The sequence below is a fragment of the Ornithorhynchus anatinus genome, chromosome 9 (genome assembly GCF_004115215.2).
Source record: "Ornithorhynchus anatinus isolate Pmale09 chromosome 9, mOrnAna1.pri.v4, whole genome shotgun sequence".
Lineage (NCBI taxonomy): Eukaryota > Metazoa > Chordata > Mammalia > Monotremata > Ornithorhynchidae > Ornithorhynchus > Ornithorhynchus anatinus.
The window spans coordinates 60275278-60291320 of record NC_041736.1 but is presented as its reverse complement, the minus strand read 5'-3'; the positions used below and the strand labels follow the sequence as shown (position 1 = coordinate 60291320).

Genomic DNA, 16043 nt, shown 5'->3' with positions numbered 1-16043 from the left:
TTTAGTTGGGCTTTGAAGATGGGGAGAGCGCTGGTCTGTCGACTTTTCGCTCCCTCTCCCTCTTCTACCCCTCCTCTCCTCCCTCCTTTACCTCTTTCCTCCCTTCTCTACCCCTCTTCCCCTCCCGCCTCCCTCTTTTCTCCTTCTCTCACTCCTCCTCCCTTCTCTACCCCCTTCCCCTCCTTCCTCCATCCTTTCCCCCTTCTCCCCTCCCTCCTCCCTCCTTCCTCCTTCTTCCCTCCCTCTTCCTCCCAAGACTGGGAGCCCCATGTGGGGGACTGGGTCTAACCTGATTACCTTAAACCTAACCTTATAACAGTGCTTGGCACATAGTAAGCGCTTAGCAAGTGCCATAAATATTATTCTTTATTATTATTCTCCACTTCTGCCCTTCCTCTTCCCTCCTTTCTCCCTCTTCTCTCTCTCCTCCTCCCTTCTCTGTCTTCCCCTCCCTCATCCCTCCTCTCCCACTCCTCCCCTCCCTCCTTACCCCCGCTCCCGTCCTCCCCGTCCGGGCCCCCGTGGGGCGGTTGGGACCCAGGCGCCTGGAGCCGGGCCTGGGACGTGGCGTCTGTGGCAGCCCCTCAGGCCAGGAAGCAGAGTCAAGCCCCGCTGACAATAACAATAATAATAATAATGTTGGTATTTGTTAAGCGCTTACTATGTGCAGAGCACTGTTCTAAGCGCTGGGGTAGACACAGGGGAATCAGATCGTCCCACGTGGGGCTCACAGTCTTAATCCCCATTTTACAGATGAGGTCACTGAGGCGCAGAGAAGTTAAGTGACTTGCCCACAGTCACCCAGCTGACAAGTGGCCCGAGCTGGGATTCGAACCCATGACCTCTGACTCCAAAGCCCATGCCTCTTCCACTGAGCCACGCTGCTTCTCAGGGGGGGATTGGAATCGGGGGGACAACACTGAATGCTCCCCGAAGGGGTGGGTGTGGGTAGCGAGGGAGCGGGGGGGGGGGGGGGGCCCCTCATCCCCTCCCCACACCGTCCCCGCAGGTCCCGGCTGCGCGAAGAAAAGCAAGGACGTCTCCACAGAGCGCGACTTCTTCATGAGGATGAAGTGCACCGTCACCAACCGTGGCAGGACGGTCAACCTCAAATCGGCCACCTGGAAGGTACCCATCGCGCCGCCCGGCCGCCCCAGGGGTCGCGACGGGCCCGGGCCCACGCGGAGCGAGGCCCCCAGAGCCACTCCGGCCCCCTCCCTTCCTCCTCCTCCCTCCTCCCGGTGCCCCCGGGGGCTGCCCTGCACCACCAGGTTGAAGGTGGCCAACTTCCCACCCCTGCACTGCATTGTCACCAGGTGCTGCACTGCACGGGCCAGGTGAAGTGTACAGCTCCCCGGCGCCACACAGCCTGTGCGAGTACAAGGAGCCCCTCCAGTCGTGCCTCATCATCCTGTGCCAGCCCATCCAGCACCCCGCCAGGCATCGACATCCCCTGGACAGCAGGCCTTCCTCAGCCGCCACAGCATGGACATGAAGTTCACCTACTGCGATGACGGTGAGGGCCTCCGCCCCGACCGTTCCCTCCCCGTCTTCCGTTCCTTCCCTTCTCTCTTCCTTATCAATCAGTCGATCGGTGGTATGTACTGAGCGCTTACTGTGGTGCAGAGCACCACTCAGCGCTTGGAAGAGACGGTACGACAGAGTTGGTCTAGACGTGTTCCCTCGATACCTTTCCTTCCGTTAAAGGAGAGGTTCTTACTGAGCCTTACTACTGCGCCAAGAGCTTACTATGCACAAGCACTGTTCTAAACACTGGGGTAGACACAAGTTACTCAGGTGGTCCCTGTCCCTGTCCCACTTGGGGATCACAGTCTTAATCCCCCTTTTCCAGATGAGGGAACCGAGGCCCAGAGAAGTGAAGCGACTTGCCCGGGTCCCCAAACTGTGGCGGAGTCTGATTAGAACCCAGGACTTCTGACTCCAGGCCGTGTTCTAGCCACTAACCATGCGGCTTCTAATATGCAAGCACTGTATTAACGCTGGGCTAGAGACGTGCTTTAGGTTGGACAGAGTCCGACCTGCACAGGGCTCACGGTCTAGGCAAGGAGGAGTAGGATTAATCCCCTTTTACAGATGAAGAAACGAAGGCCCGGAAAGGCACCGCCTCAGCGTGTCTTAGCATCATTTTAACACCATCTTAGCCCCGCCTCAACATGCATTCAGCCGTATTTATTGAGCCCTTACTGTGCGCAAAGCACTGTACTGAGCGCTTGGGAGAGGCCAATACAACAATAAACAGACACATTCCCTAATCTTACAGACTAGAGGGGGGGAACGACGTTAATACGAATGAGTAAATTACAGATAAATTATAACTATGTACATAAGTGCCGTGGGGCTGGAAGGGAAGTGAATAAGAGGAGCAAGTCAGGGGCGAGGCGGAAGGGAGTGGGAGAAGAGAAAGGGGAGTTTAGTGGAGGAAGCCTCCGTGAGGAGATGTGTCTTCAGTAAGACTTGGAATGGCAGGGGAGAGTAATGGGCTCTAGATATGAGGAGGGAGGGTGTTCCAGGCCAGAGACAGACGTGGTGAGAGGGTCGGCAGTGAGATGGGCGAGATGAGGTACAGGGAGAAAGTTGGCATTAGAGGGAGCGCAGTGCGCGGGCTAGGTTGGAGCATTGAGAGTAGCGAGGTGAGGTAGGAGGGGGCAAGAGAATCGACTGTTTTAAAGCCGATGGTGCGGATTTTGTTTGATGCTGGAGGTCCTTGAGGAGTGGGGAAACACCTTAGCGTCCACCTTAGCAGTGCCTTGCACCCTCTTAAGCGTCTAAGCATCATTTTAACACCATTTAGAAGTGTCAGCACCATTCCCTTAGTGCCCCCTCTTAGCAGTGTCTTGGCGAGTGGGGAAACACCTTAGCGTCCACCTTAGCAGTGCCTTGGCACCCTCTTAAGCGTCTAAGCATCATTTTAACACCATCTTAGAAGTGTCAGCACCATTCCCTTAGTGCCCATTTTAGGTAATGTCTTGGCACCCTCTAAATGTATATCATTTTAGCCCCCTCTTAGCAGTGTCTTGGCACCCTCTTAAATGTCTAAGCACCATTTTAACACCATCTTCGCAGTATCTTAGCACCATTCCAGCCCTCCCCTAGCGCCCATCTTAGCGGTGTCTTGGCACCCTCCTTAGCATCTAAGTATCATTTTAGCACCCCCTTAGCGCTGACTCAAGCCTACCTTATCAGTGTCTTGACACCCTCTTAAAGCTTAGAAGCATTACCATAACACTGTCTTAATGCTTGCCGTCTTAACACTGCCTTAGCATCCAGTTTACATCCCTATCCTTTTCAGATTGCTCAGAGGCCTGGGCTGACTGGGCCGTGTCATGGGTCCCTCACCTCCAGCTTGAGTGGTCTGGGGCTCCCAGGGCCCTCCTGATTGTCAGTGAATCGTTCCCTCTTCTCAATAATAATAATAATAATAAATAATGGCACTTGTTTAGCACTTATTATGTGCCAGGCATTGGGGTCGATACAATGTAGTCAGGTTGGACACACCCCCATGTGGGGCTCACAGTCTTAATCCCCATTTTCCAGATGAGGGAACCGAGTTCCAGGGAAATGAAGTGACTTGCCCAAGGTCACCCAGCAGACCTGTGGCGGATCTGGGAGTAGAACCCAGGACCTTCCTGTCTCCCAGGCCTGTGTTCTATCCGCTAAGTCACACTGCTTCTCTACAGCATTCATTCATTCATTCAATAGTATTTATCGAGCGCTTACTATGTGCAGAGCACTGTACTAAGCGCTTGAAATGGACAATTCGGCAACAGATAGAGACAATCCCTGCCCAATGACGGGCTCACGGTCTAATCGGGGGAGACAGACGGACAAAAACAAGACAACATACAGTAGCGACTTGGGGTTCCGCTGCCGAGCACCGAGGGTCCGTGTGGACCCTGGCCCTCATGGGGCTCGTCGGCTAAGAGGGTGGGAGAGCGGGAATCATAGCCCCTTTTCACAGATGAAGAAATGATGGCCCAGAGACGTTTGGTGACTTTTCTGATGTCACACAGCCGGTTGGGGGGCGGAGCTGGGACTGTGGGCCCCCAGGTTTCTGGGTCTACAAAACATTTCCTCGCTTCTGTCCCGACACGGGGCCACCCCAAGGGACTTTCGGGCCCCCCTCCCCCCCCCGCCTCCGCCTTCGGGAAGAGCCCATTGAAAGCCCCCTCAACTGCTACTTTGTCTATCCAGTCAGAAGCCCTCCTGGGTCCCTACCCTGCTCTCTACCCCCCGCCCCATTTCACAGAGGAGGAAACCGAGGCCCAGAGGACTAAAGCGCCTTGCCCACGGACACAAAGCAGGCAAGCGGCGGAGCCGAGGACGAGAACCAGGTTCTCCGACTCCCAGGCCCGTGCCCTTTCCACTTGGCCGCGCTGCTTCTCTGCCTGCCGTATGAGCTCGGGCGAGTCACCGAGCATCTCTGGGCCTCAGTTTCCCATCTGTAAGATGAAGAGTGTGTTGACTGTTGCCTTGTACTCACCCAGATGCTCAGCACAGTGCTCTGCACGCAGTAAGGGCTCAATAAATACGATGGATTGAGTGGACGAATGAATGAGTCTGATCCCGGCCTCTCATGGGGGGTTATAAGGACAGAATGCGATCCTGGGGGTAAAAGTGCACTGGAACACCCCCCCCCCCCCACCCTCCAGAGCACAGCGTGACAGTGAGGGAGCCATAGCCACTGCTGAGGAGGGGTCAGCGGCGGCCCGTCGGTGACCACGGCGTGTCTGCCCCCGGCCGGAGGGAGGTAACCGACCACCCCGGCCCCGCGGTTTCCTGGCTTTGTGCGGCCCGCCGACCCCAGTGGGATTCAATTGTCCGTCGCCCGGGCTGCAGGGGAGTTTGTTTAAAGGAACATTAAAAGAGACGACACTAAGTGTTTATCGGAGCTGACAAGATAAATCTCCCCCGCTCTCGTAAAACTAGCCAGCAAATGTAAGCAAAGCCGCTTGTTTTTCTGCTTCCAAAACACGTCCATTGTGTGAGCCGGCCAACAGGAGGGATATTAATTAGATAAAGACAGGGCAATACAGCAGGCTCGCTCTGTCATAAACATGGGTGCCCGGCAATTACTTCAGGGACAAACTTTGGAGACAAATCTCTGACTCCCCAGGGGAGTGGTTTTTTCGTTGTTTATCTTTTATGGTATTTAAGCGCTTACTATGCGCCAGGGGCTGTTCTAAGCGCTGGGGTAGATGCAAGCTAATCAGACTGGACTCAGTCCCTGTCCCACATGGGGCTCGCAGACTTATTCCCCCTTTTACAGATAAGGGAACTGAGGCCCGGAGAAGCGAAGTGACTTACCCAAGGTCACACAGCAGATCCGTGGCAGACCTGGGTTCTAATCCTGGATCCTCCTCTGTAGTGTGTGAGCTGGGCGAGTCATTTCACTTCTCTGGGCCTCAGTTCACTTGTCTGCTGGGTGACCATGAGCAAATGACTTTTCTGGGCCTCTGTTACCTCATCTGTAAAAGGGGGATAAAAAGACTGTGAGCCCCACGTGGGACAGAGACGGTGTCCAACCCGATTTGCTTCTACCCACCCCAGCGCTTAGTACAGTGCCTGGCACGCAGTAAGCACTTAACAAATACCACGATTATCATTATTATCTGCACAATGGGGATTCAATACCTGCTCTCCCTCTTACTTAGACTGTGAGCCCCATGTGGGACCTGATGATCTTGTAGCTACCCCGGCGCTTAGTACAGTGCCCGACACGTAGTAGGCGTTTAACAAATACCTCATCCTCCTCCCAAACCACCGACCCTGCCTGGGGCCTCAGGGTACACTGGAGGTGGGGGTTCGATACCTGTTCGCCCTCCTCCTTAGTCTGTGAGTCCCACGCAGGACAGAGACTGTGTCCAACCTAACTCGGATCCACCCCGGTGTTTGACACATAGTAAGCGCTTAACAGATACCTTAAAAGTGGGGGTGCAGGCCTCCTGAAGGGAGGCGAAGGGGAGGCGCCCAGCTGAGTCCTTCCTTCGCCGATTTCTGCCCGCAGGATCACGGAACTGATTGGCTACCACCCGGAAGAGTTTGCTGGCCCGCTCCGCTACGAGTTCTACCACGCGCTGACTCGGAGAGCATGACAAAAAGCCACCAGAATCGTGAGTCACTTGCTCAACCTCCCGATCGGTTTCCTCCTTCCTGTTTGGAACTCAATCAATCAGTCATATTTACTGAGCGCTTACTGCGTGCAGAGCACCGTACTGAGCGCTCGGGAGAGGACGGTACAACAGAATTAGCAGAACACGTTCCCTACCCGTAATGAGGGGGAGACTGACATTAATGGAAATAAATCAATTAAAGATGTGGACATGAGTGCTTTGGAGCTGAGGGAGGGGTGAGTAAATAGAGACACTAACTTCTATTCCCCACTAGACCATTCAATCATATTTATTGAGGGCTTACTGGGTGCAGAGCACGGTACTAAGCGCTTAGGAGAGGACAGTATAACTATAAACAGATACTTTCCCTGCTCACAACGAGCTTAGAGTCTAGAGGGGGAGACAGATGTGAAGAGAAATAATAAATGATAGATATGTACGTATGGGAGCGGGGATGAGTAAAGGGAGCGAGTCAGAAGGGAGTGGGACGAGAGGAAAGCGGGGCTTAGTCAGGGAAGGCCCTCTTAGAGAGAAGTAGACTAGAGCTCCTGAGGACGGGATCAGGTCTGCTTACTCTGCTGGATTCTCCAAGCGCTCAGTACACCGTTTTGCACACAATAGCTCCTCGAGTCTTGATCTGAGCCCAGTTCTGTGTCCCCTACCCTGGCCATCAGAATCGACGGGAGGCAGCGTGGCCTGGCGGAAAGAGGACGGAACGGGAAGGTCGGCAGGCTCCGATTCTAGTGGTCCCGCTCTGCCCCTTGGCCAGCTGTGTGACCCCGGGCAAGTCGCTTAACCTCTCTGTGCCTGTTTCCTCATCTATAAAAGACCCGGTCTCCCCTCCTCTTCTACCGTGAGCTGCGTGTGGGGCAGGGTCACCTCCGATCTGATCTTCTGGCCCCCGGCGAGCGCTTCATAGATACTATCATTATTATTATTATCGTTATTTATTAGTGCCTACCTTGGGGCAGAGCCCTCTACTGAGCGCTTGGGCAGAACTCCGTAGAGTAGTGGATAGACCTCTGTCCTTCCCGGGAGGGGAGGCAGGCGTCGGGGTGGCGGCCGGCAGCCGGGGTCGAAGGTCAGAGGTGAGCGCGGAGACCCGCGACCTCCGCGGGCGGGCCCTTCCCCGGACCGGAGGACGGTCTCCCCCGACTGCAGCCGGGAGAGTTGGGGGAGGGCCGAGGGGGCAGCGGACGGGTGCGGCAGCTGGGCTAACCCAGGCCCGACGGGTCTCGCCAGCTAATTGAAAGACAGCAGCCCTAACGGGCGTGTCATCTGGACACCGCTCCTCCGTCGGACGGCTCTGCTCCTCCAGAGAGGCCCCGGGCACCTTGTGTCTCCCCCAAATGAGATTAACACGGTTAAAAGGCCCCTTAATGGAACAGACCCCCCTCCTTATTAGGGGCCTCCCGGCCAGGCAGGCCGTCAGAGAGCGGCATTAATTCTATTTGGCCTGGGGAGCAGAGCCGGGTCTGTCTCTGATCTCTGGGGCCCGGTTAGAGCCTGGGCCCAGACGGGACTCCGGGTTCGGTCTCTGCCGCAGGACGCGTCTAAGTGGATTAAGCGCGGCCTGTTGGCGGTCGGGGGAGGACACGGGGAGGACGGGGGGGGCGGGCCGAAGTGGGCCTACCGGTCTTCGGGGGGCGGGCGCGGAGGGGGCAGCCGGGCGGAGCGGTCGCCGGAGGACCCAGGGTCCGGGCGGTCAGCGGCCCGTAGGCCCCCGGATGGCCACCAGAGATGACCCTCGTGGCCCCGGTGAAGTGAGCAGAAGATGGGGATTTTTCAAAGGGTCGCTAATGATAGCGGCGCTGAGATCGATCAGGTCCGTACTCCGCGCTCGACGCCGTGCGATGCACTGGGGCGGATACGGGATAATCGGCTCGGGCACGGTCCCCGTCCCATCCGGGGATCGCTGTCTAAGGGGGAGGGAGAGCGGGGATCTTATCCCCATTTTGAGGCCCAGAGGTTGATGATGGTATTTGTTAAGCGCTTACTATCTGTCAAGTACTGTTCTAAGCGCTGGGGTAGATACAGAGTCGTCAGGTTGTCCCACGTGGGGCTCGCAGTGTCTTAATCCCCAGTTTGCAAATGAGGGAACTGAGGCCCAGAGAAGTGAAGTGACTGGCCCAAGGTCACAGAGCAGACAAGTGGCGGAGCCGGGATTAGAACCCACGTCCTCTGACTTCCAAGCCCGGGCTCTTTCCACTAAGCCACGCTGCTTCTCTAAGAGCTGGGCCCCGTGCCCCCGTCTCAGGCAAGCTGACGTGTGTCCGTGCAGGCCAGGCTGGGCCTGGCCAGTTTGGGCCAGGAAGGCCCAGAGGCGGGGCCGGGAGGCAAGAAGTAGCCTCCCCCGGCGTCCCCTCTTCCCTCCCAGCTGGAGCGATTTCAGCCGGGGGTTGAAGGGGCTGTGGGAGCCTTTAGGCCTCGTGTGAGCTTTGAGCCCCATGTGGGACAACCTAATTCCCCTATGTCTACCCCAGCGCTTAGAACAGTGCTCAGCACATAGTAAGCGCTTAACAAATACCAACATTATTACATTATTATTATCTTTAGCTGTCCTTCCCACGCGACGGGTTGCTGGGGATCTGGACAGTTGCTGGGGCATCTTTTTCTGCATCGTGCACACAGACACACACACTTACACTCATACGTCAGTAGGCAGGATTGTCTCTGTCTGTTGCCGAATTGAACATTCCAAGCGCTTAGTACAGTGCTCTGCACATAGTAAGCGCTCGATAAATACTATTGAATGAATACAGACCGTACTCACCGCCAACCTACTCACTCACCTCCATTTCATCTCTCATCTGGCTGCTGGCCTCTCACCCACATCCTGCCTCTGGCCTGAAATGCTCTCCCTCCTCATACAGTGACTCTCCCGCTCTTCAAAGACAAGAGAAGCAGCGTGGCTCAGTGAAAAGAGCACGGGCTTTGGAGTCAGAGGTCATGAGTTCGAATCCCAGCTCTGCCACTTGTCAGCTGTGTGACCGTGGGCAAGTCACTTAACTTCTCTGTGCCTCAGTTACCTCATTTGTGAAATGGGGATTAAGACTGTAAGCCCCACGTGGGACATCCTGATTCCCCTGTGTCTACCCCAGCGCTTAGAACAGTGCTCGGCACATAGTAAGCGCTTAACAAATACCAACATTATTATTATTATTATTATTGTTCAAAGCCTCACTGAAGGCCCATCTCCTCCTGGAGGCCTTCCCTGACTGAGCCCCCCTTTCCCTTTCTGCCATTCCCTTCTGCGTTGCCCCGATTTGCTCCCTTTATTCACCCCCCACCCCCACTCATCCCCACAGCACTTACGCCCAGGCTCGTATTTTATTTATTTCTATTAACTCCCGTCTCCTCCTCTAGACTGTGAGCTCACCGTGGGCAGGGAATGTGTCTTCCAACTCTGTTGTATCGTGCTCTCCCAAGCGCTCCGCTAACGCGCTCTGCACACAGTAAGCCCTCCAGAATGAGAAGCAGCGTGGCTCAGTGGAAAGAGCCCGGGCTCGGGAGTCAGAGGTCATGGGTTCTAACCCAAGCTCCGCCGCTTGTCGGCTGTGTGACTCTGGGCGAGTCACTTCACTTCTCTGGGCCTCATTTGCCTCATCTGTAAAATGGGGATTAAGACTTTGAGCCTCGCGTGGGATGACCTGATCACCTTGTATCCCTCCCAGCGCTTAGAACAGTGCTTTGCACATAGTAAGCACTTACAAATGCTATCATTATTATTATTACAATGGATTGATGGAACACAGAGACAGACGGACACACACTCACACACACACCCTCCAGACTACACACACCCGTCCAGCTCGTTGTGGGCAGGGAACGTGTCTGTTATTATATTGTACTCTCCCAAACACTTAGTGCACTGTTCCGCACACGGTAAGCGCTCAGTAAATACGAATGACCGACCGACACCCCCACAGACATGCACCACGTGCGCACTCGCCCCCACGGCCATGCACCTATGTACAGACACACATACTAAGTCACGCGTGTGTGCACACACCCGCAGACACGCACAGATCCACGCAAACCCTTGCGGAGAACCCCCACGCCGCCCCTCACCGAGTCTCTGACCGCGTTTTCCGACCGCTTTTTCCAGTTTGTGCCAAAGGCCAGGTGGTGAGCGGCCAGTACCGCATGTTGGCCAAGCTCGGCGGCTACGTGTGGCTGGAGACGCAGGGCACCGTCATTTACAACACTCGCAACCTGCAGCCGCAGTGCATCTTCTGTGTCAACTACGTCCTCAGGTGAGGCCCCCCTCTCCTACTCCTCCCCGTCAGGGCCCAGGCCCCTGCTGGGGACCAAAACCCACCGGAACCCAGAGCCCACCGGAACCGGGGGGTCTCAGAGCTCCAGAACCTGGGACTTTAGAACCCAGAACTCCAGGACCCCCCCAGGGCCCACCGGAACCCCCCCCCCACAGTTGAGAATCCACAAAACCTAGAGCTCAGAACTCCAGGACCTGCACCACCACAGCATGGCATATTGGCTAGAGCCCGGGCCTGGGAGTAAGAGGATCTGAGTTCTAATCCTGGTTCCACCACTTGTCTGCTGTGTGACGGTGGGCAAGTTACTTCACTTCTCTGGGCCTCAGTTCCCTCATCTGTAAGATTAAGTTTAGAGCTCCGCGAGGGACTTGGCCTCAGTCCAACCTGATTAGCTTGGAACTTCCTCAGCACTGAGTACAGCGCCTGGAACATAGTAAGTGCTTAAATACCATTAAAAAAACCCTAGAACCCAGAGCCCATGGTGCCTAGAACCCAGAGCCCGAGAACACAGGATCCACAGACTGTAGAATCTTAGAACACAGAGCTCATGGAGCCTAGGACCCAGAACGAAGAAATCTCAAAACCCAGAGCGTATGGAGCCTAAAATCCACAGCCCTAGAACCTAAGGACCCAGAGTCTCTGGAGCCTAGAACCCAAAGCCCCAAATCTTAGAACTCAGAGTCCCCGGAACCTAGAACCCAGAGTCCCCGGACTGTAGAACGCAGACAGAGCCCCCGGAGCCTAGAACCCAGAACCCAAGCCTCACAACCCAGAGCCCCCGGAGCCTAGAACCCCCCCCCAAGGGCCGCGACCCCGGGCCGAGGTTCTCAGGGTCTCCTCGCCTCGCCCAGTGAGATCCAGAAGAACGACGTGGTGTTCTCCATGGACCAGACCGAGTCGCTCTTCAAGCCCCACCTGCTGTCCATGACCTCCATCTTCGACGACGAGGCCGGAGCCACCGACCCGAGCAACTTCCTGTTCTCCAAACTGAAGGAGGAGCCGGAAGAGCTGGCACAACTGGCCCCCACCCCGGGAGACGCCATCATCTCCCTGGACTTCGGTCAGTGCCCGTCAGAGATGCTTCTTCTTCCCAAGCCCCAGCCCCAGATGGTCTTAGTTGCCTCTCGCTGAGGAAAGCGAGGCCCAGGGCTCTTCCCAAAGTGACCCACCCAAGGTCACCCGGCGGGCCCAGGGCAGAGCCGGGATCCCTAGACTGTAAACTCGTCGTGGGCCGCCTTAGTACGGTGCTCTGCCCACAGGAAGCGCTCGATAATTACCGCTGATCGATCGATCGATCGAGAGGAGCCCAGCGTCCGACCCCCGGCCCCCGGCTCCGTCCGTCGGACCGGAGTGGCCTCCCAGAGGGGTCCACCGGCCCAGGCCGGTGGCTATCCGCAAGCCCGCGTTAACCGTCGGAGGCGGGGGAGCGGTGGGAGCATCGGCGAGGGGCGGGAGGCGACCGTCCACCCCCCGACACCCGTTCCCACCCTGACAGGGAACCAGAAGTTTGAGGACTCGCCCCACTACGGCCAAGCCATCCTGCCCCGCGGCAAGCAGTGGTCCCTGGACGTGGGGAAGAGCCAGCTGAGCCAGAGCGAGCCAGGCAGCCTGCCCGCCTTCACGGTGCCCCAGGTGGCCCCCGGGAGCACCACCCCCAGCGCCAGCAGCTCCAGCAGCTGCTCCACGGTAAGGAGGAAGAGGAGCCGCGGCCTTTCCCGGAAGCAGGAACTCTGGGGCCGTCCCGGGTGGGGGGATCCGGCTCTCCGAGCTGCGGGGAATGGCGGGAGGTTGGATGTTCCTGAGGGCCAGCTCGGTGCTCTGCACACCGTAGACCGGAAGCTCTTAGGGGGCCGGGGCCGTGTGTCCCAACGAGTGGACGCTCCCGAGCGCTCGATACAGTGGTGATGATAATAAGGATGGTATCTGTTAAGCGCTGCCCATGTGCCAAGCACTGTTCTGAGCGCCGGGGTAGATACGGGCTAATCAGGTTGGACGCGGTCCCTGTCCCACATGGGGCTTAGTCCCCATTTTGGAGAACTGAGGCCCAGAGAAGTGCAGTGACTTGCCCGAGGTCACACAGCAGACAAGTGGCAGAGCCGGGATTAGAACCCAGGCCCTTCTGACCCCCAGGCCCGGGCTCTAGCCACTAGGCCACACTGCTTCCCTTTCCTTCCCTCTGCACGCAATATACCGGAAGCTCATCGGGAGCAGGGGTCGTGTCTACCAGCTAGTGGACGCTCCCAAGCACTCAGTACGGTGCTCTGCACACGGTAGACCGGAAGCTCCTTGACGGCAGGGACCCAATCTGCTGACTCTATTAGTCTCTCCCGAGCGTCCAGTACAGTGCTCCGCAGAGAGTAAGCGCTCAGTAATACCCTTGATCGATGGATCTAGATGGGCTCGCTTCTCCCCTGCCCCCTGAGACTGTAAGCTCGCTGTGGGCAGGGGATGTCACTGTGTATTGTATTGTACTTTCCCAAGCGCTTAGGCCAGTGCTCCGCACACAGTAAGCGCTCGATCAGTACGACTGAACGAACGAATCTCTGTCCGCAGCCCAGCAGCCCGGGAGACTACTACAGCGCACTGGGCGAAGAGCTGAAAATCGAGGTGATCGAGAAGCTCTTTGCTATGGACACCGAGTCCAAGAATCAGTGCAACACGCAGGTGAGGGCAGAAGCCCGGCGGCGCCTGCTGGCCCTCCTTCCCCCGACCCTCCTGGGGAGCTCACCCCGCATCTGCCGACTGTAAGCCCGTCAAACGGCAGGGACCGTCTCTGTCTGTTGCCGACTTGTTCATCCCAAGCGCTTAGTACAGTGCTCTGCACATAGTAAGCGCTCAATAAATACTATTGAATTGAATGAATGAATGACGGGGGCCCCCACGAGGGCAGGATCCGTGCTCGTCCCGTCTCCGGACGCCTGAGCCTTGTCCGATTCCATCCTGGGGCCTCGAGGACCAAACGGGCTCGGCTACCTTGCGTGGCCCTTTCCCAGCAATCACCGGGGTATCTGTTCAGCGCGAACTGCGCGCCGGGCACCGCGGCAGGAGCTACGAGACGACGGGGCGGGACACCGTTCCCGCCCTTTGCGGGCCTAAGGGGGAGGGACATCAGGTATTGAATCCTGGAAGGACCTGAGGCTCAGAGGAGGTAAGTGACTTGGCCAAGGACACGCAGCAGGCGGGCGGCGGAGCTGGAATCGGAACCCGGGTCTCCGCTCAGCCGTGCTCTCCCGCGGTCCCCCCCCCCCCCCCCGTCTCTCCCCGCAGACGGACTTCAACGAGCTGGACCTGGAGACGCTGGCCCCCTACATTCCCATGGATGGAGAGGATTTCCAGTTGAGCCCCATCTGCCCCGAGGACGCCCCGCTGCTCGAGTGTGCCCAGGCGGCCCAGGAGAGCCTGACCACCATGACCAGCCTCTTCCAGCCCCTGGCCCCCGCCGCCCCCGAGAAGTTCCCCCGGCAGATGGCCGGCAAGAAAGCGGGCTCCGGGGGCCACCGGCCCGTGGCCTCCGTGTTCTTCGAGGGCGGGTCCAGGGCGGCCCTGCCGCCCTACTGCACGCCCGCCTGCACCCCGCTGTCTTCGATGGGGGGCCGCTCCAACACCCAGTGGCCCCCGGACCCCCCCTTAGGGTACCCGCACGTGAAGTGGGCCGGGCCCGACCCCCGCGCCGGCCCTCTGGGAGGGGGACCGTCCTCCGGCCCGCCGCGGCCCTCCCCCGGCCTGCCCCTCTACAAGGACAGGTGAGCACCTGTCGGGCGGCCCCGTGGCGGGGCCTGGGGGAGGGTGGAGACCCCTTTGGACGTCTGTTTGTTTATATCGATGTCTGTCCCCGCCTCTCGACTGTGAGCTCCTTGTGGGCGGGGATTGCGATCGAATGAATGAATGGTCACTGTTTTTCGTCGTACTTTCCCAAGCGCTCAGTACAGTGCCCCGCACACGGTAAGCGCTCAGTAAATACGACCGAATGAATGAATACGTGAACGAGAGGGATCCAGCTCCAGGGTTGACAGAGTCAGTCGGTGGTATTTATTGAGCACTCACTGTGCAGAGCACTGAACTAAGCGTTTGAGAGAATACAGGACAGTATGACAGACGCATTCCCTGCCCACAAAAAGCTTAGGTTAGAGGGGGAGAAAGACATTAATCTAAATAAATAAATTAGGGATATGGACATAAATCCTGTGGGGATGAGGGAGGGGTGAATAAAGAGAGCAAATCGAAGTCCAGAGGTGACGCAGAAGGAGAGAAGCAGCGTGGCGTGGTGGATAGAGCCCCGGCCTCGTAGTCAGCAGGTCGGGGGTTCCGATCCCGGCTCCGCCTCTCGTCTGTTGTGACCTCGGGCAAGTCACTTCCCTTCTCTGTGCCTCAGTGACCTCATCTGTAAAATGGGGGTTGAGACTGTGAGTCCCGCCTGGGACAGGGACTGCGTCGGGCCTGACTGGGTTGTATCCACCCCAGCTCTCAGAACAGTTCCTGACAAATAGTAAGCGCTCAACAAATACTATTATTATTATTTATTAGAAGGGAGCAAGAACGTGTTATCGCTTCCACCCTCGGCCTGCCCCCCACCGGGGTCAGCCAGAGAACGTCCCCCCAGCCGTCAGCCAGTGACCACCCCCTCTCCCACTTTCAGCCAGTGACCTCTGTCCCCTCCGCAGGTCCAGCAAGGTGCTGACCCCACCGGGGCCGGGCCTGAACCCGGCCCTGCTCGCCCTGTCCGACAAACTGCGACTGAAACGGCACCTGGACAGAGGAGACCCGCCCCGCGGGCTGCCCGGAGGGGTGAGCGGGTTTTGGGGTGCTTCTGGGGTGGGGTGGGGGGTGTCCCCGGCTCCTGGCAGGCTGGCGGTGGGGACTCCTGACCCCAGCACGGCCCGTTGTCACCAGGGGACGGCTCCAGGCGGCGGCGGAGGCCCCTCCCACCAGATGTGGAAAAGGATGAGAAGCCTCAAAGGGGAAGACTGTCCTCTGCTCCCCGAAAAACCCCCCAACCTGGGGGTCCGCAGCGGTGAGTCCTCGCGCCCGCCACATCGGGGGCCGGGCATCGCCGGCCAGACCGGCGCCTTCCGGGTCCGACAGAGGGGAGAGTCGGGGGTAGAGAGTGGGGAGTCGGGGGGTGTCGGGCGGTCCGTGCTGGGTCACTGGGGGGGGAGTCAGGGATGGAGAGGGGAGAATCAGGGATTTTGGATGGCCCGTGCCGGGATTAGGGAACGTTTGGCTCCCGCGCCGGGTCCGGCCAGCCGAGAGCCGAAGTCGGCATCCTCAGACCCTCCTTCTTTCCTTTCAGACGATTTTATCTGTGAGGCCCCGAGGGGCCTGGGTCCACCCCAACCCCTGGGCCCCCCTCGGCAGAAGCCGCTGCCCCTGCACGGTCTGCCGCCGCCACCCTCCCCCGGAGACACCCCCAAAGCGCCCGGCCCCCCGCCGTTCTACCGCTCGCGCTACCAAGACTGCGGCCCGCCGCCCGCCCGCAAAATGTCAGGTGAGGGGCCACACGTTCGCACTCGGTGGCCGGCGCTGTGCTGAGCGCCGGGCTCGATCCGGGACCGTCGGGCCAGGTACAGTCCCTGTCCCCCGGGACGCGTGCAGTTTAACAGGGAAGGAGAGCAGGGATCTTCTGCCCATTTGACAG

General features: G+C 58.2%; 1 protein-coding gene across 1 annotated transcript in view; it reads left to right on the top strand.

Moving 5' to 3' along the window:
• EPAS1 (endothelial PAS domain protein 1) overlaps positions 1-16043 on the top strand; it is a 34658-nt gene that overhangs the window by 15748 nt on the left and 2867 nt on the right. Inside the window, 14 exon segments of the mRNA XM_029071672.1 lie at positions 1010-1128; positions 1317-1338; positions 1341-1463; positions 1466-1516; positions 5998-6093; positions 6096-6131; positions 10240-10387; positions 11260-11468; positions 11904-12094; positions 12962-13072; positions 13676-14151; positions 15070-15193; positions 15299-15419; positions 15699-15893. Of these exon segments, the coding sequence (XP_028927505.1) occupies positions 1010-1128; positions 1317-1338; positions 1341-1463; positions 1466-1516; positions 5998-6093; positions 6096-6131; positions 10240-10387; positions 11260-11468; positions 11904-12094; positions 12962-13072; positions 13676-14151; positions 15070-15193; positions 15299-15419; positions 15699-15893 (2022 nt within the window).